Source organism: Carcharhinus amblyrhynchos, chromosome 2, assembly GCF_965287045.1.
Source record: "Carcharhinus amblyrhynchos chromosome 2, sCarAmb.v2.hapA, whole genome shotgun sequence".
NCBI lineage: Eukaryota > Metazoa > Chordata > Chondrichthyes > Carcharhiniformes > Carcharhinidae > Carcharhinus > Carcharhinus amblyrhynchos.
The window spans coordinates 64,741,862-64,760,622 of NC_137325.1; the positions used below are offsets into that span (position 1 = coordinate 64,741,862).

The 18,761-nt window shown below is 42.3% G+C and overlaps 1 protein-coding gene across 1 annotated transcript in view; it reads right to left on the reverse strand.

The window, feature by feature from the left end:
* Positions 1-17,982, reverse strand: part of LOC145355097 (protein QNR-71-like) — a 69,865-nt gene extending 51,883 nt beyond the window's left edge. The window contains exons 1-3 of the mRNA XM_080206965.1: positions 17,631-17,982; positions 8,135-8,287; positions 3,948-4,091 (exon numbers count right to left, since the gene is read on the reverse strand). Coding sequence (XP_080063091.1) covers positions 3,948-4,091; positions 8,135-8,287; positions 17,631-17,703 — 370 coding nt within the window. The 5' untranslated portion in view covers positions 17,704-17,982. The remainder of the gene's footprint in view (positions 1-3,947; positions 4,092-8,134; positions 8,288-17,630) is intronic.
* Positions 17,983-18,761: the final 779 nt, after the last annotated feature.

Here is an 18,761-nt window from a genome sequence, read left to right on the forward strand (position 1 = left end):
GTGTTAGGGCTTTTAGAGGGCATTAAAACTGATAAATCTCCGGGGCCTGATTGCATTTATCCTAGGCTGCTTAGAGAGGCGAGGGATGAGATTGCTGGGCCTCTGACGCGAACCTTTGTCTCTTCTTTGGACACAGGTGAGGTCCCAGAGGACTGGAGGATAGTGAACGTGGTACCGTTGTTTAAAAAGGGTAGGAGGGATAGCCCAGGTAACTATAGGCCGGTGAGCTTAACATCAGTGGTAGGTAAGTTGATGGAGAGGATTCTTAGGGATAGGATGTATGCGCACTTGGAGCGTTGCGATCTGATTAAGGATACGCAGCATGGCTTTGTCAAGGGGAAGTCTTGCCTTACAAATCTGGTAGAATTCTTTGAGGAGGTGACAAAAACGGTTGACGAAGGACGAGCCGTTGATGTCGTCTATATGGATTTCAGTAAGGCATTTGACAAAGTCCCTCATGGTAGGTTGGTACAGAAGATTAAAGCTCATGGGATATGTGGTCAGGTATCTAGATGGGTAGAGAACTGGCTTGCAAAGAGGAGTCAGAGACTAGTAGTGGAGGGGTCTTTTTCTAGCTGGAGGTCTGTCACTAGTGGTGTGCCACAGGGCTCGGTACTGGGACCACTTCTCTTTGTAGTGTATATAAATGATTTGGAAGAGGGAGTTGGTGGTGTGATCAGCAAATTTGCTGATGACACCAAGATGGCTGGATTGGTGGGCAGTGAGGAGCAGTGTCTGGCAATACAGCGGGATATTGATAGGCTGGTTGATTGGGCAGATACGTGGCAAATGGAGTTTAATCCGGATAAATGTGAGGTGATGCATTTTGGCCGGAATAATGTAGGGGGAAGTTATATGATAAAGGGTAAGCCCGTAAGGAGTATAGAATTGCAGCGAGACCTGGGGGTGCAAGTGCACAAGTCTTTGAAGGTGGCAGTGCAAGTGGAGAGTGTGGTGAAGAAAGCCTATGGTATGTTAGCCTTTATAGGAAGGGGTATAGAATATAAGAGCTGGAGTCTAATGTTGCAGTTGTACAGAACGTTGGTTAGGCCACATTTGGAGTACTGCGTCCAGTTCTGGTTGCCTTACTACCGGAAGGACGTGGAGACTCTGGAGAGAGTGCAGAGAAGGTTTACCAGGATGTTGCCTGGTATGGAAGGACTGGGGTATGAAGAAAGATTGAAGAAATTGGGGCTCTTTTCCCTTGAAAGATGGTGACTGAGGGGGGATCTAATAGAGGTATATAAGATTATGAAGGGTATAGATAGAGTAAACAGAGGTAAGCTATTTCCTATAATAGAGACACGTAGGACAAGGGGCCATGGACTTAAGGTGAGGGGGGAGCGGTACAACACAGATATTAGAGGGAGGTTTTTCACACAGAGGGTAGTGGGGGTATGGAATGCTCTGCCAAGTAAGGTGGTGGAGGCAAACACGCTAGAGTCCTTTAAGAGTAACTTAGACAGGCACATGACTGAGTTGGAGATGGGTGGATATAGGAGAACCTTTTAAATAAGGGTCATTAGCATTGGGGCGTCCCTGGTAATGTAAATGGGTATAGTATGATAATAATGTTCTTTCTCTCTTCATTCACAGGTTTTAAGTCGGTCCACCTCGTGTCCAACGAGGGGCATACACGCGATGGGTCATACTGGGGCTGCTCTTGGTTGTTCGAATTGGCCTAGTGCTTCATGTCGTTAGTGTGTGCCTAAACTGGACAAGATACTGGGCAAGACGACAGCTCAGTGACTATCGCTGATTGCTGTGCAGACACATGGATTTGGGCCGGTGTCTGTGGGAGTTTGCGCATTCTCCCCGTGCTTGCGTGGGTTTTCTCCGGGTGCTCCGGTTTCCTCCCACACCCCAAAGATGTGGTGTTAGGCTGATTGGCAGGAATAAATTGTCCCTAAATCAGTTTCCCCCAATCTGGATGGCCATAAAACATTAGATAGGGGTCATGGGTAGAGAGGTGGACTGGTGGTGTTGAGATGGTGGCGCGGGCTCGTTGGGCCAAAGGGCCTGTTTCCCGGGCTGATTTTGTTCTTTTGTTCTTTAATTCAAATCCCAGAAGTCACATGATTTGAGCTAGCCATCTGAATAGCTTGTTTGTTTCCATTTTTTTAAAGTATTGACTGAAAATCCATAATATGACACGCCTGTACTGATATCTGGACTCCAAGGATTTAATTACAAGGTAAGATTACACAAGCTAGGTGTATTGCCTGAAACTTGAAAGGTAAAGGCTAATTTGATCACAATTTTCAAGATAGGATTGTCATGTCCAGTACAGTTTGAAGTGCAAAGTTTAAAGTTTAAAACTTTAAACTCAGAATTTTTCACAGTATGCAAGCATGGTCTAAAGAGGGCTTTCTATAGCTGTTGCTATAGCTGATCAGGATTTCTACCCTCATGTATTGTATTATAGTTATAAAAGTCAGCATTCAATTAGTTATTTTTATTATTTCTAGTACCAATAAATTATATTTTAATGATCTAAGTATTTAGACCTACAAATCATTTTGGACTTCCATTGTTCCTAGTCTTTAACCACTTAGAAAATACTCTGCTTTATTGTTTCTAGGTACACAGTGGAAGATTAAAAACCATTTGCACAGTTTCAATTACAAATATAACAAATACAACAGTTTCAATTGAAAACCATTTGCCACAGTTTTGGCCATCCACTTAATCTAAAAATATCTCTGATTTTATGCTTCCATCTGCACTGTTTACAGTGCTATCTTTCTTTATGTCATTGGCAAAGTTAGTAATGTGACTTTGATATAAAAAGTAGGGGAATATGTGAATTAATACTGGTTATATTTAAAATCTCCAGAAAGAAAATACACAGCCTGAGGAAATCACACATACTTATAATTTTTGTCTTTATGGACCAGAGAGGTTGCTTGGTAGTCATCAACAATTGTCATGGTGTTAAAGGGTATTAGAAGATATTAGAAGGTATTAGAAGGGTATTAGAACAATGGTACTGGAAAGTAGCTAATTGAATGTCACTAATGGTTGAATTCTTAGTACCCCATAATTCGAAGTCTAATTAGAGTCATGAGATGGATTTGTTAAAGGCGAGACTTATACGGATGATATAAGCATTTTATTTTAACTACTGCCTAAATATAGTTCAAAAGAGTGAAATACATGTTATTTTAATATACTTTTAAGATTGTGTGTCATGTGTCTTGCAGGAATAAGGTAACAGTAATTCAAATGATATGGTGAATCTCATCAATAAAGCTATTGGATAAATGGGAAAGAAACAATAAAGCCAACATTCTGCAACCAACAAGGTCAGTTTTTGAAATACACTTACCTGAAAGTGGAATCAGAAGAACCAGGCATGTACCCAAAATAGAAGAATGCAGGCTACTTTCCTCCCTTGCTCAGCCACCATCCCCTACATTGCTTAGCAGTCCGCAATTTCTTCCAATTTCCTCAAACCACTAGTGATTCTATCTCAACCACCAATCTTCCCCAACTCCAGTTCACTGATTGCCTCTTCTGCCTAATGATTTCCATCCCCATTGCCACTGGCCTCCCATCCAGTTAACGAGTCCCCCTCACCATTGATACACCATCCTTCCACCTTTTCTGGTCTTCTAACCTGAGGGCCATTGTGATACCAGAAACAACCTAAACTTTAAGGGTACTTTACCAGTTGATCTGCCTCTGCAGGTTGCCATCTTCATGGAAGTGAGCCCAAAGACCTAATATTGAGGAAGCCTTGGGCCCCACTATTTGGAGTGGGCCAGCACTCATCATTCCCTGTCTGCCCAAAAATGGCCACACCAAAATTTCTAGGCAAATAGCTTTCATCACACCCTTCTCAGATAGCCCAACTAGCTTGTGCAGGTGATTGAAGCCACTTAACGTTATCATCTGATTTTTATTCTACATAGTATATACGTTGCATATGTACATGCATTATTTACCATTTTTGCAGCTTATATCATAAATGATGTCGCCATCATCATCCTCCTTTTGACATCTAGGTAATTTAAGCACCACGTTAAAGGTTACATTTGCTCTAACCAGAGTAGGCCCATCATTAGTCAAGTGGGCCACAACCTTTCCTCCTGAAAGAAAAAACAGAAGATTTGAACAGAAAAAACAATACTTTTCAGTTTCTTAAGCGAATGTAGTTCGAGCTACAAAACAATGAGTGAAAGGGTAAACTGAATTACGAAGAAAGTATTTGAGAATTCACTATCAATAGTGAACAGAGGAAACTTTCTCAAATAGCTTTGCAAGGAGAAGTAAAACCTTTCAGAATTAATTACAAACACAAGCCACAATAAATAACTCTGCTTTATAATGCAAGGAACATTGCTTGTCCCCTGTTGTAAGGCAATTAGAATTGCAAGGGTTTGGTATTGCAAGGTTCAACTTATCATTTTCTTCAAACCGAGAAGATCGTTAGATAATGGCTTCTTTGAAGAATTGTGCGTTCCAGTAAAATATATTTTAGGATATTGATGCTATCTCTGTGAACCTAAGAGCACAGGGAAAAAATTGATCATCGTTGCAGAAAATGGATCAAATTAGGAAGTTTGCAGGCTATGCCCTGTGCCTCAGGATGTCTGAAAAATGTGGAATTCCATTTTGGCCTTGGATCATTTAAGGGGAAGCAAAGGCCAGGTGCTATTATTGCTAGGTTGTTAACCCAGAAGCTCAGCTAATGTTCTGAGGGACCCGGGTTTGATTTCCACCACAGCAGATGGTGGAATTTGAATTCAATAAAAAATATCTGGAATTAAGAATCTACTGATAACCATGAAACATTGTTGATTGTCAGAAAAACCCATCTGGTTCACTGATGTCCTTTAGGGAAGGAAATCTGCTGACCTTACCCGGACTGGCCTACATGTGACTCCAGAGCCATAGCAATGTGGTTGACTCTCAACAGCCCCTGGGCAACTATGGATGGGCAACAAATGCTGGCCAGCCAGCAACATCCATGTCCCATGAATGCATATAAAAAAAGGATGGCCATGTATATCCTAAGGGTGGTGTCTAATTTCTGTCAAATTTTCCTGGTATGAATGAGGCCCAAAAACCATGAGGAGCAGGGATACTCGCCCAAACTCCACTGTATCCTGCTGACCAGTCTAGCCACTATCAGCACTTCCCCATCTTCTTCCCAAACCCCAGTACCCACCAGTGGGCTGCTGTCAGTAAAACAAGAGGCCTGAAGTTCATTTACTGAAATGAGTTGTGTGTTTGTGGAGTGTAACAGGCAACCGCAGTTCATTTAAATTATTGAAATGTGGTCTGAGTCCCAATTTCAAGCCACCCTTAGGCATTCTGGTTGGGGCCTCACTCCACGCACAGTGTTGATTCAGGCCCATTATATTAAGATACTGAACTTATCCTAAAACATCACATCAGCTGGACTTTTTCCAATAGCATAATTAACTCAAATAAATCATTAATAGGTTTTAGATGAGTGAATTAAGTCACATTATATAATACTTTTAGAAACATATTTATTGCGTAACTTCTAATTTTTTAATTGTGTTTGGAAAATCTGTTTACGGGTTGATGTAAATTAATTTTGTTTAGGTTATATTGTGTGCGGTAATTTAAAGGGACTGACTTGTGTGGGAGATTGCATGGGAATTTTCATGTTACTATATGGCTAAGTGTTTAAACAAAACCTTGAATATATATAGCACTCACCAAGTAACCTCAGACATTGAAGGTATTATAGATTCTAAATAGATTGAAAAGCTCACTGGCACCTATGAGGCACTGTGGGCCATCAGCTGCAATAAAACTGTATTTCACCACATTCTGTAACCCAATGGGTCATCCTAGTCCATTACTATTAAACTAGGCATTGACCCTGGTTCAATGAGGGGCGCAAGGGCATGTCAGAAACAACACCATACATTCCTAAAAATGAGGCATCACCTTCATGTAGCTACAACCCAGGACTACATGCATGCTAAATAGTGGAAGCAGATTTCAATAAACAGTGCCAAGCAATCCCACAACTAACCTATCATATCAAGCTCTGTAGTCTTGGTACACTAGTCATAAATGGTGGCAGGCAATTGAACAATGACCAGAGGAGAAGAAGTCTCCAGAACCATCCTGATCCTCAATAATGAGAAGGTCCAACATGCTAGTACAAAAGACAAGGGATGGGATTCTCTGGCCTCCCTGCAGTATGTTTCTTGTGGTGGGGTGAAGGGGAGAGGGGATGGGTGGATCGACGCACCATTGGCCAGCAGCGGGATCTTCTGATCCAGTCATTGTAAAAAGGATTTCCCATTGATTTCACCCCAAGACAGAGATGCACTATCGGCGGGAACGTGAACAGCTGGAAAGTTCTGGCCAAGGCTGAATTATTTGCAACCATGTTCAGCCAGAAATGCCGAGTGGATGACATTTTAACCTCTTCCTGAACTCCCCAGCGTGAAAAAATGCCAGTTTTCAGCCAATTTGATTCACGGCACATGATATCAAGATATCGATTACAACAAAAACTATGGGCCTTGACAACATCTGTGCTGTAGTACTGAAATCTTGTGCTTCAAAATTAGCTGCATTCTTAACCAACAGGCAATTCAGATAGGACTGTGGTATCTACCTAACAATGTAGAAAATTGCCAATGTTTGTCTTCTCTATGAAAATCAGGCGTATCCAAATTGGCCAATTATTGCCCCATCAGTCTACTCTCAATCACCAACAAAGTGATGGAAGGTGTTATCAACAGTGCTGTCACAAGGCACTTAATCATCGATGACCTACTCAACGATGCTCAGTTTGGATTCAGTGAGATCCACTTGGTTCCAGACCTTATTACAAATTTAGCCCAAACATCGATAAAGGAGCTGAAATCAAGAGGTGAGGTCAGAGTCACAGACTTTGACATCAAGGCAGTATCTACTGAGTGTGGAACAAGGAGCGCTGGCAAAAATGATGTCAATGGGAAACAAAAGGAAAAAGCTCCACTGGTTGGAGTCATATCTTACACAAAAGAAGATAGTTGTGGTTGTTGGGAGCCAATCATCTCAGTCCCAGGACATTGCTGCAGGAGTTCCTCAGGGAAGTTTCTTGGGCCTAACTATCTTCAGCAGTTCCATCTAAGACATTCCTTCCATCAGAAGGTCAGAGGTGGGGATGTTCTCTGATAATTGCTCAGTATTCAGTACCCTTTGCAATGCTTCAAAAACTGAAGCAATCATTATCTTCATGTTGAAAGACATGGACAATGATTTGGCCTGGTATGATAAGTAGCAAGTGATACTCACATCACATAGATCATACAATGATCATCCCCAACAAGGGAGAATTTAACCATCTCTTCCAGAAGTTCAATGGCATTACCATTGCTAAATCCCCCATAATCAACATCCTGGAATTACCATTGACCAGAAATGCAAATGGACAAACCGCATAAATACTGTGACTACAACAGCAGTCAGAGGCTGGAACTCTATAGTGAGTGACTCACATCCTAATTCCTCAAACCTTGTTCACTATCTACAAGATACAACTCAGGGGTCTAATGGAATACTTTCCACTTGCCTGGATGAATGCAGCTGAAACAACTCACAAAATTCAACACGATCCAGGATAAGGCAACCTGCATGATCCATCATCCAAACTCTTCATTCCCTTCACCTAGAGTGCATGTTGACAGCAGTGTGTTCCATGTACAAGATGCACCGCAGAATTTGCCAAAGCTCCTTTAACAGCACCTTTTAATCAGAGAATGCAATAATCTAGACGAACAAGTAGATGCATGTGTGTACCACCAGCTGTAAATATCCCTCCAAGCCATACACCATCCTGATGTCGAACTATATCATTGTTCCTTCACTGTCATTGGGTCAAAATCTGCAGCTCACTTCTTAACAGCACTGTAGGTAAACTCACGTCACACGGACTGCAGTGGTTCAAAAGATGGCTCAACTGAACCTTCTCCAGCACAATTAGTAATGGTCAACAAATGCTGGCCTTGCCAGCAGCACTCACATCCCCAGAGTGAATTTAAAAACTAATCTTTAACTGAACAGAATTCAATGACCACCTGGGAAAAAGCTTTCAAGTAGAAGCAAGATCTGGAGTACAAAAAGTTGAACAGAAATTTCCACTTCATGTTCTTACCTTTCCAGCAGTTCTTCCATCGGGCATCATTTTTCTTCCAATAGGGATAGATTTGCTCGTTCCAGAGATTACTGTCAGGAAGCCACCCAGCAAGATGACTAGAGTGCGGCGAGAATAATAATTTGCTACTGCCGGTTAACACATCTTGGAAACCTGAAAACAAGAAATGCAGTTATTCACCTTCAAGGATAAGAAATGCAACAAAGCTGAACAGCTATCAGGCACATGTTACTTTAGTTGCATTAAATATCTGTGAATGTTCCCCCATTCTTATAGCTTCATTGTAATTTTCTCGATATTTTGCATGAATGAAGTAAAGTATATTTCCCTTTTCCAATATGTTTGTTATTCCTAAAAATGTACTTCATGCATAAAATTTGTTAAGATATATTGTATAACAAATTTCAAACTTGGCAATACATAAAGTGAAACACAGATCACTCCCTTTCAAGGGGTGGCACAGTAGCACAGTAGCACAGTGGTTAGCACTGCTGCTTTATACCTCCAAGGACCTGAGTTCAATTCCCGGCTTGGGTCACTGTCTGCATGGAATTTGCATATTCTCCTTGTGTCTGCGTGGGTTTTCTCCGGGTGCTCTGGTTTCCTCCCACAGTCCAAAGATGTGTGGGTTAGGTTGATTGGCCATGCTAAAATTGCCCCTTAGTGTGCTGAGATGCATAGGTTAGAGGGATTAGTGGGTAAAATATATGGGAATTGGGCCTGGGTGGGATTGTGGTCGGTGCAGACTCAATGGGCCGAATGGCCTCTTTCTGGACTGTAGGGTTTCTATGATTTCAATGCAGTATGTTGCACTCTGAGATACCTCACTTATATTTACAGTGCATATTTACATTTCAAGTCAAACATTCTCTGTTGCATAACAGCCAGAGGGTTTTACATGGGTTCCAAACCCTTAATATACAATGGTGGATGAGTCTTAATCTATGACCTTTCTCCATTGACTCCTTAGCCCAGCTGTCCTAAGCTTCAGTGCATACTTGCACTTTAGCACGCAACCCTGGACACTGAATTATTCTAACTTCACTCTCTTAAAAGTGGAAACTTATACTGTGACTGTTTCAAAGAAAACTAAACACATTGACAAAGGAAGAGCGGTGGATGTGGTTTATCTGGACTTTGGCAAGGCATTTGATAAGGTCCTCCATGCAAGACTTCTTGAGAAAGTGAGAGGGCATGGGATCCAAGGGGCTGTTGCCTTGTGGATCCAGAACTGGCTTGCCTGCAGAAGGCACAGAGTGGTTGTGGATGGGTATTTTTCTGCATGGAGGTCGGTCACCAGCGGAGTGCCCCAGGGATCTGTTCTGGGACCTTTGCTGTTTGTAATTTTCATAAATGACGTGGATGAGGAAGTGGAGGGATGGGTTGGTAAATTTGCCAATGACACGAAGGTTGGTGGTGTTGTGGATAGTCTGGAGGGATGTCAGAAGTTGCAGCGTGACATAGATAGGATGCAAGACTGGGCGGAGAAGTGGCAGGTGGACTTCAACCCAGATAAATGTGTAGTGGTACATTTTGGCAGATCCAATGGGATGAAGGAGTATAATATCAAGGGTAAGACTCTTAGCAGTTTAGAGGATCAGAAGGACCTTGGGGTCCGGGTCCATAGGACTCTTAAATTGGCCTCGCAGGTGGAGGATGTGGTCAAGAAGGCGTATGGTGTACTAGCCTTCATTAATCGAGGGATTGAGTTTAGGAGTCGGGAGATAATGCTGCAGCTTTATAAGACCCTAGTCAGACCCCACTTGGGAGTACTGTGCGCAGTTCTGGTCGTCTCATTACAAGAAAGATGTGGAAGCTATTGAAAGGGTGCAGAGGAGATTTACAAGGATGTTGCCTGGATTGGGTGGCATGCCTTATGAGGGTAGGTTGAGGGAGCTAGTTCTTTTCTCCCTGGAGAGACGAAGGATGAGAGGTGACCTGATAGAGGTTTATTAAATGTTGAGAGGTATAGATAGGATGGATTCTCAGAGGTTACTTCCCAGGGCTGAAATGGTCGCTATGAGAGGACACAGGTTTAAGATGCTGGGGAGTAGGTACAGAGGAAATGTCAGGGGTAAGTTTTTCACTCAGAGGGTGGTGGGTGAGTAGAATCGGCTGCCGTAGGTGGTGGTGGAGGCGAACTCGTTGGGGTCTTTTAAGAGACTTCTGGATGAATACATGGTATTTAATGGGATTGAGGGTTATAGATAGGCCTGGTAGGTAGTGATATGATCAGCGCAACTTGTGGGCCGGAGGGCCTGTTTGTGCTGTAGTTTTCTATGTTCTAAAACCACTTAATATCAACACCCTCCTCTCCCCCCACAAATAAGTTGCATTTCTTCAGATGGGATGGGACCCTAGATGTAGTATGAATGGATATTTGACCGTGAAGAGATATCACAATGAAGCTCAATTTCATCTTCAACCAACGTCCCACATGCAGAACTTTTCACTGGAGTTGTGAATATGATCAGCAGCTGAAACTCTGCCTGCTTTTGCAGACTCTGATTCAATTGCTGAGGCTGATTCTATTGTCCTCATCATGATCCTTGTTACCATGAATTTAGCTTGACTGACTTGACATACACCAACTAAGGAAATGAGGAAGAAAATCAGAAAAGTGGACTAGTTCATATGTGAAAATTGGCCTGATTTGCTTGATGGATAATTTATTTTGCTTTTTAATTAAACATTGCAAATATTAGACTATTCAAGAGTGGGTGCAGTGTAAAGCCCCTAATATGAGCAAGTTACAACCAATAAATTGTGAACAAGCTGACTGCAATTTTGAGACTAATGAGCTGAACAGATCTGATATAAGATTAATGATGCACAGCAAAAAAAACAGACCTGGCAAGGAGGAATGGCAGATGGGCTGGGGGTGATGGACAATCACAAAGGCTGGATGCCCTGGTACAGCAATAACCCAATCTTTGCAGGTCTTATGACCACAGCAGATGTAATTTTCTGAGCAACCAAATCCCAGAAGGAAAATTACTAATCATACCTTTTTTTAATTCTGAAAATGGCAAGAAACCTACTGATTTCAGAAGTAGGGAGTTCCAGTAACATTTTAGGATTAAAAAAGGATTTATTAAAGGGCAGCATTGTGGCAAAGTGGTTAGCACTGCTGTCTCACAGCGCCAGGGACCCGGATTTAATTCCAGCCTCGGATCACTGTTTGCATGGAGTTTGCAATTTCTCCCCATGTCTGCGTGAGTTTCCTCCGGGTGATCTGGTTTCCTCAAACTGTTCAAAGATGTATGGGTTAGGTTGATTGGCCATGCTAAATTGACCTTGGTGTCAGGGAGTTGTGTATGAGTCGCAAAAACCCAGCTTGCAGGTGCAGCAGGTGGTCAGGAAGGCGAATGGGATGCTGGCCTTCATAGCGAGGGGGATTGAATATAAAAGTAGGGAGGTCTTGCTGCAGCTGTATAGGGCATTGGTGAGGCCGCAGCTGGAGTACTGTGTGCAGTTTTGGGCGCCGCACCTGCGCAAAGATATTTTGGCCTTGGAGGGAGTGCAGAGGAGGTTTACTAGGCTGATACCGGAGTTGAGGGGGTTGAGCTATGAGGAGAGGCTGAATAAACTAGGCTTGTACTCGTTAGAGTTTAGAAGAATGAGGGGAGATCTCATTGAGACGTATAAGATGATGAATGGGATGGATAGGATAGAGGTGGAAAGACTCTTCCCGCTCAAAAAAGACAGTAGGACTAGGGGGCACAGCCTCAAGATAAAAAGGGGGCGGTTTAGAACGGAGTTGAGGAGGAACTTCTTCACTCAAAGGGTGGTGAATCTCTGGAATTCTCTGCCCGCTGAAGTGGTGGAGGCTGCCTCGCTAAATATTTTTAAGACGCGGGTTGATGGGTTTTTGATAGGAGAGGGGATTAAGGGTTATGGGGAGAGGGCGGGAAAGTGGAACTGAGCAGCGACAGATCAGCCATGATCTTGTTGAATGGCGGGGCACGCTCGAGGGGCTGGATGGCCTACTCCTGCTCCTATTTCTTATGTTCTTATGAGTTAGCCAGATAAATATGCAGGGTTACCGGAATAGGGCTTGGGTGGGATTGTGGTCAGTGCAGACTTGATGGGCTGAATGGCCTCCTTCTGTACCGTAGGGATTCTATTCTTGGATTCTATGATTAACAAGGCAAGAAACAAGTTTAAAGTTAAACTTTATTTATTAGTGTCACAAGTCGGCTTACATTAACACTGCAGTGTTAGCTGTGAAAATCCCCTAGTCGCCGCACTCCAACAGCTGTTCAGGTACACTGAGGGAGAATTTTGCATGGCTAATACACCTAACCAGCATGTTTTTTTGGACCATGAGAGGAAACTGGAGCACCTGGAAGAAACTCACGCAGACATGGGGAGAACGTGCAGACTGCACACAGACAGTGATCCAAGCTGAGATATGAACCCGAGTCCCTGGCGCTTTGAGGCAACAGTGCTAACCGCACACAAAATTAAAGTTACACAGTTCAAACAGTCTTACAAAACATTCACAAAAGGAACCGTTCAGTCAAAACATGCAAGTAAACGCCTTCTTGGTAATACGCTCTGATAGATTTTAAACCACCTAAAAGTCCAGTAATATTACCAAAGCAAAACAGTTGCCATTTCAGTAAAGGTATAGTGCACAACTTTTCATTCACTTCTACTTTGTTGTGAAAATCCAAAAAATATTCGGAAATAAGACTATTTTCTGAAACAAGATTTTCCTGGTGTCTGGATGATTGCTTCAGATTTGGCACCTTCTCTCAGCATAGGGCTGGTCCCAGGACATCTCCCCTACATGGCCAGCTCACTCAACTTTCCTTAAACATCTTTTTTCTTTTCACCTTCAATTCCTTTGTCCTCAGCATTTCTTTGAACTTATGTTTTCTTATTGCCTCCCTTTTGAGTCAAATAAAGTTTTATAACCTTCCCTTGTTTACTTTTGAAACCTCTATAAATTGTAAAAGTCTCTTACTCTTCTTTAAAATTTAACAGCCGAAAAGCCAAATCCCTATTTATCTCCTTATGCAAATTTTAAACCTATCCTATTTACCTCTAAATCCATTTCACCACAGCTTCTTCTTACAAATGCATGCATTTGGCACCTTTACCCCTTTATCTCTCAACTCTCCCAGAGAAATTGTTTCTATTAATCACTCCCCACCTTAATCAAATTATTTATACACAGACACACAGCGTTCTTTACAGGATAACACAATAGTTCCCAAAAATATTTGTTTAAAAAATCCATCCTAACAATAGAGTCTGCAAGAGCAATTATTTGGATCCCACTGCTATAATTTCAAATTTATATTGATTGGGCCTTTTTGGCACTACTGCCTATGGAAGTAGTCCATCAAGAAAGACACTTTAGTTCCTAGGACACTAATAGCATATTAAAAAGGGGTTACCATCTGGAAAAAAAGTGGATTATTTAGACACATTTAGATTTAGACATTTTCAAAATGTCACTGATTACTTTATCAGTTTCAATGAGGTGGTGAGTCAGTAGCCTCAATTTTGTAGGCCACCTATTTAATGAAAGTGAGGCACAAGAATTAATAGTAGGATAGCCCCAGGCCTCACTATTTGGGCAGAAGAACAGCACCTGTCATTCCCTGCTTGCCCAATTTGGACACACTCCAATTTCTAGGCCATTTCCATAATGCCCTTCGCAAATTATGCATAACAGCTCAAATAATAAGAACATAAGAAATAGGAGCAGGAGTAGGCCATCTAGCCCTTCGAGCCTGCCCCGCCATTCAATAAGATCATGGCTGATCTGTCGTGGATCAGTTCCACATTCCCGCCCTCTCTCCATAACCCTTAATCCCCTCTCTTATCAAAAACCCATCAACCCGCGTCTTAAAAATATTTAGCGAGGTAGCCTCCACCACTTCAACGGGCAGAGAATTCCAGAGATTCACCACCCTTTGAGTGAAGAAGTTCCTCCTCAACTCCGTTCTAAACCGCCCCCCCTTTATCTTAAGGCTGTGCCCCCTGGTCCTACTATCCTTTCTGAGCGGGAAGAGTCTCTCCACCTCTATCCTATCCATCCCATTCATCATCTTCTACGTCTCAATGCGATCTCCCCTCATTCTTCTAAACTCTAACGAGTACAAGCCTAATTTATTCAGCCTCTCCTCATAGCTCAACTCCGGCATCAGCCTAGTAAACCTCCTCTGCACTCCCTCCAAGGCCAAAATATCCTTGCGTAAGTACGGCGCCCAAAACTGCACACAGTACTCCAGCTGCGGCCTCACCAATGCCCTATACAGCCGCAGCAAGACCTCCCTACTTTTATATTCAATCCCCCTTGCTATGAAGGCCAGCATCCCATTCGCCTTCCTGACCACCTGCTGCACCTGCAAGCTGGGTTTTTGCGACTCATGCACAAGGACCCCGAGGTCCCTCTGCACCGTCGCCTGCTGCAGTTTTTTGCCACTTAAGTAATAGTCCTTCCTACCATTATTCCTACCAAAGTGGACCACCTCGCACTTGCCAACATTAAATTCCATTTGCCAGTTCCTGGCCCATTCGCCCAGCCTATCTAGATCCTTCTGCAGACTCTCCACACCCTCCGCACAATTTGCCGTTCCACCAATCTTGGTGTCATCAGCAAATTTCGACACCCTACACTCGGTTCCCTCCTCCAGATCATCTATATAAATGGTAAATAGCTGAGGCCCCAGCACCGACCCCTGGGGCACTCCACTAGTCACCATCCGCCAATCCGAATAGCACCCATTGACCCCCCACTCTCTGCCTCCTATTTGACAACCAATCCTCTATCCACGCTAACACCCTACCCCCAACTCCATGTCCCCTGACCTTCTGCAATAACCACTTGTGAGGTACCTTGTCAAACGCCTTCTGAAAATCAAGAAAGACCACATCCATTGTCAAGTAATTGAAGCCATTGAGTTTTATTCTACATTTTCTTCTTTACTTTGCACAAGTACAGCTTACTATTCTTGCAGTTTGTATCATATATTCTGCCATGATTATCATGCTGCTCAAGATCTCAGGTAGTCTTTGAATTCTACACAATATAAAAGGAGCAACGCCTTCTATATCTAAATCTTGAAGCTTGAAATCTGCTGTTTGTGTGTTCAATAACCTCATCCACACTCCAGAATCTTTCTCTGAGTTAATATCATCATGTTATAGATGTTATAGGAACAGTGGTGGAAATTAATGCTGTTGTGATGTTATGGTCATTATCGGGTGGTAGAAGTGAAAATCAACCCTATTTTTTCCACCCAACTCTTACAACCAAGTAGCTATTACTGAAATCTAACTAGCCTCTATTTCCATAACACATTAGTTTATCCATCCCACTTGCAAGCCTGCAGCATTAATATATCCACATTGAAAAGGAAAGTATAGGAAAGGTGAACACAGACACAGATGTTACTGTCAGTAATGTGATAAAGGGTATGCCCCTTTATTAACTATAGAAGTATATCAAACCTTTAAGTAAGTATGAACTTATAAAAAACATTGAGTTAAAGTTCATCAGATACTGTCCAACTAGGCATAAAAAAATGCTGTAATCATATTCATGTGACTGTCAGATGACTGAACATCCACAGGACATTAACAATGAAAACTTGGCACTGTAACATGATCAAGTACAAAAACTTTTAACATAAAGTTTAGAACTGTAGATGTAGTTATGTAATGCCAGTTATTTTTATAAGTTACAAATGAAATAAAAGTTATCAAAAGCTGTGATCTGACTTAATTTTAAAGTTACAGTGTTTGATGTAGTTTTTATACTACACCAATGCATACAGTGCTGAAAAGGTGTCTGCAGCAGAGCTAATTGGTTACTTTGTTCATTTGTATCACTGTGGAGTGGCAAGGGAAGAGCCGTGTTCATTTACAAAAAACACTGGAATACAGTGTGACTTATTAGTTTCTGACTCAGGCCGACATTTCTTCACTGTCCCATCAGTTCTCATCAACTTTTGAAAATGGTATTGTACGAACTGACATTTTTTTTAAAAAAATGGTCTTGCTGACGCAAAACAAAATGAACAAATATGATGGAAGCATTTTCCCGAACCCCTCTACCAGCCTTTGGCATCAGCACCAAATGTACAAATGGCAGTGGAATCTCTGATCGTGAGGAACTACCAGCGGGTTTCATATAGGTAGGATTTGGTCCGATACTAGTACAAACCTGCACCAAGCAGGCATTGATGTCAATATTGCTACTAAACAGCATTTGGACTATTAAGCCTTCAGTTATACTACTGCTCCTGAGATGACTGTGATGCATTGTTGACACATCCTGGTACTGACTGGTATCGAGACATCACACAATGCAACTGTGCATGCATTCCAATGCACCTGTTGTTCTCTTGTGCCCAGGATATAAGGCTAAGAAAGAAAATCTAGAGGTTCTGTTGTTTTAGCATTAAAACAGATTTCACATGTCGTTTTCCAGAAAGTCAGTTCAATGGAGAAGGATGCACTCTGGCACTTGATTAGAGGGGTTCCACTTCAGACACGTAATCTTTTAATTTCGGCAGGTACTGACGCAGGCACACCATCAGAAGTTCCACCTTACAGATGTGACATCAAACCAAAGCCTTGACTCAGGTAGACTTAAAATCATACAATCCTTACAGTGCAGAAAGGGGACATTCAGACCATGGAGCCTGCAGCGACAACAATCCTACTCAGGCCTTATCCCGATAACCCCCTACACAGGGGATTTCGTCCTGGTGTATAGGGTAATATTTATCCCGCAATCAACATCACTAAATTAGGTCACCTGATCATTTTCACATTTTTGCTTTACAACCTTGTTTTGCATGAATTAACTGTGGCATTTCCTATAGTACACAGAATCCCTACATGCAGAAGGAGGCCATTCTGCCCATTGAATCTGCACCAACTCTCCGACAGAGCATTTTACCCATGCCCAATCCCTGTTATCCTGCATATGTATCCCACTAATCCCCTCATCCTACACATTTTGGAACAATTTAGCATGGCCAATCTATCTAACCTGCACATCTTTGGACTGTGGGAGGAAACCGGAGCTACGGGAGGAAATTCACGCAGACACGGAGGGAATGTGCAAACTCTACACAGTGAGCCGAAGCTGGAGTCGAACCTGGGTCCCCTGTGAGTTACTGGTTATTACATTGTTAATCATGCATTGGCTGTAGAAGTCACGAAAATCTTTATTTCTGTTCTGTTTCGCAAAGTCTTTTATGAAAATAGCAGACACTTTGGGTTGAGGTCGCTCGAACAGATCAGAACCTGACACCTGGGCTTTGCTCTCAACTCAGCAACCTACATCATTTCAAATCAACATCTCAACTGTTGCAAATCAAAAAACAAACTCCCACATTAACCCTGTTGGGTTAACACAGTTTGAAATACAATATACACATTTCCATACAAACTCGTTTAACAGCGAAACACAACAACAATATTTGAATGATGTCCTCCTGGCAAGTTAAAATATAAAACATCTTACGTCTGTGAGCAACTGTTTCGCGGGCTGTGAGCAGGAAGACAGTTCCAAACAGTGCCAAACACAAGTCCCTCATGATGACCACGGATCCACACTCTTACCAAACTCCAAGTGTAGACACTGAATTGTTCACTGCGGCAACTGACTGTAAATACAGCAATTACACTCTTAGTGCAACCCCACCGCGCCCCTCACGCAAAATTAAGTACGTCTTAATTTTGTGAACTCGTCATGTGCTCAGTTAATAAAATGCACCTATTAGAAACTGAAGATAAGCTCCCGGCTCCGGCCCAATCTCAAGACTCTGAATCATCCCGAGTGATCCTGCTTATGACTTTAGGGAAAATGGTGTTGGTGCAGCAACGGCAGGGAATAAGGCAGAAAGTGGGGATTGCTGCTCTGAACCAGGGCAAAGAACCACACACAGTAGCACAGGGCATTCCCAAAGCCTAAGGCTTTATTCATAACGGGGACTACACAAAAGCATTATTCAAATTGTTTCGAATTGTGGTTGGTAAGCTATTCAAAGCAAGAAACGTAATACATGATTCTGGAGGTGATATTGGAGTGGAGTATTTGACATCACAAAAAAAGGGAGTTGTGAAAACTTAGAATTCTCATCAGAATTTTAGATGGGTCATTAATAGAATTTACAGCAGAGGCATGGAAATTGTGAATAGAACTTTCAACAGACAGATATAATACATTTTCAGCTGATATATAAATCATAAATAAATGTTGACAAATTCGGAGAAATTAGTTATAAACAGTGCCACTGAAAATTATTCTTCTAAAACCAACTTTGGAGAAATGGATTGTGGGGTTGGGTTCATTTTAAAATTATACCATATTGTGAGGGTCATGTGAAGGTACAGTTTGGAGCTCCTGCAGTTTTACTATGAAATGATGCTAAATACTGGTTACTCAACTAGTATCAAATCCCCTCACATGATTATGAAAGGGCATGTTTGCAATGATGACATCTGAACATTTGAAAGAATGGCGGGGCACCGTGTATTACCAGGGTGTAGCTGTTTTTTTAGTTGGGTTTTTTTGGCAGTGATGGCATCCCTACCTCTGTGCTGGAAGCAATGGGTTCAAGTCCCACTTCAGGGATGGGATTTTTCTGGCCAT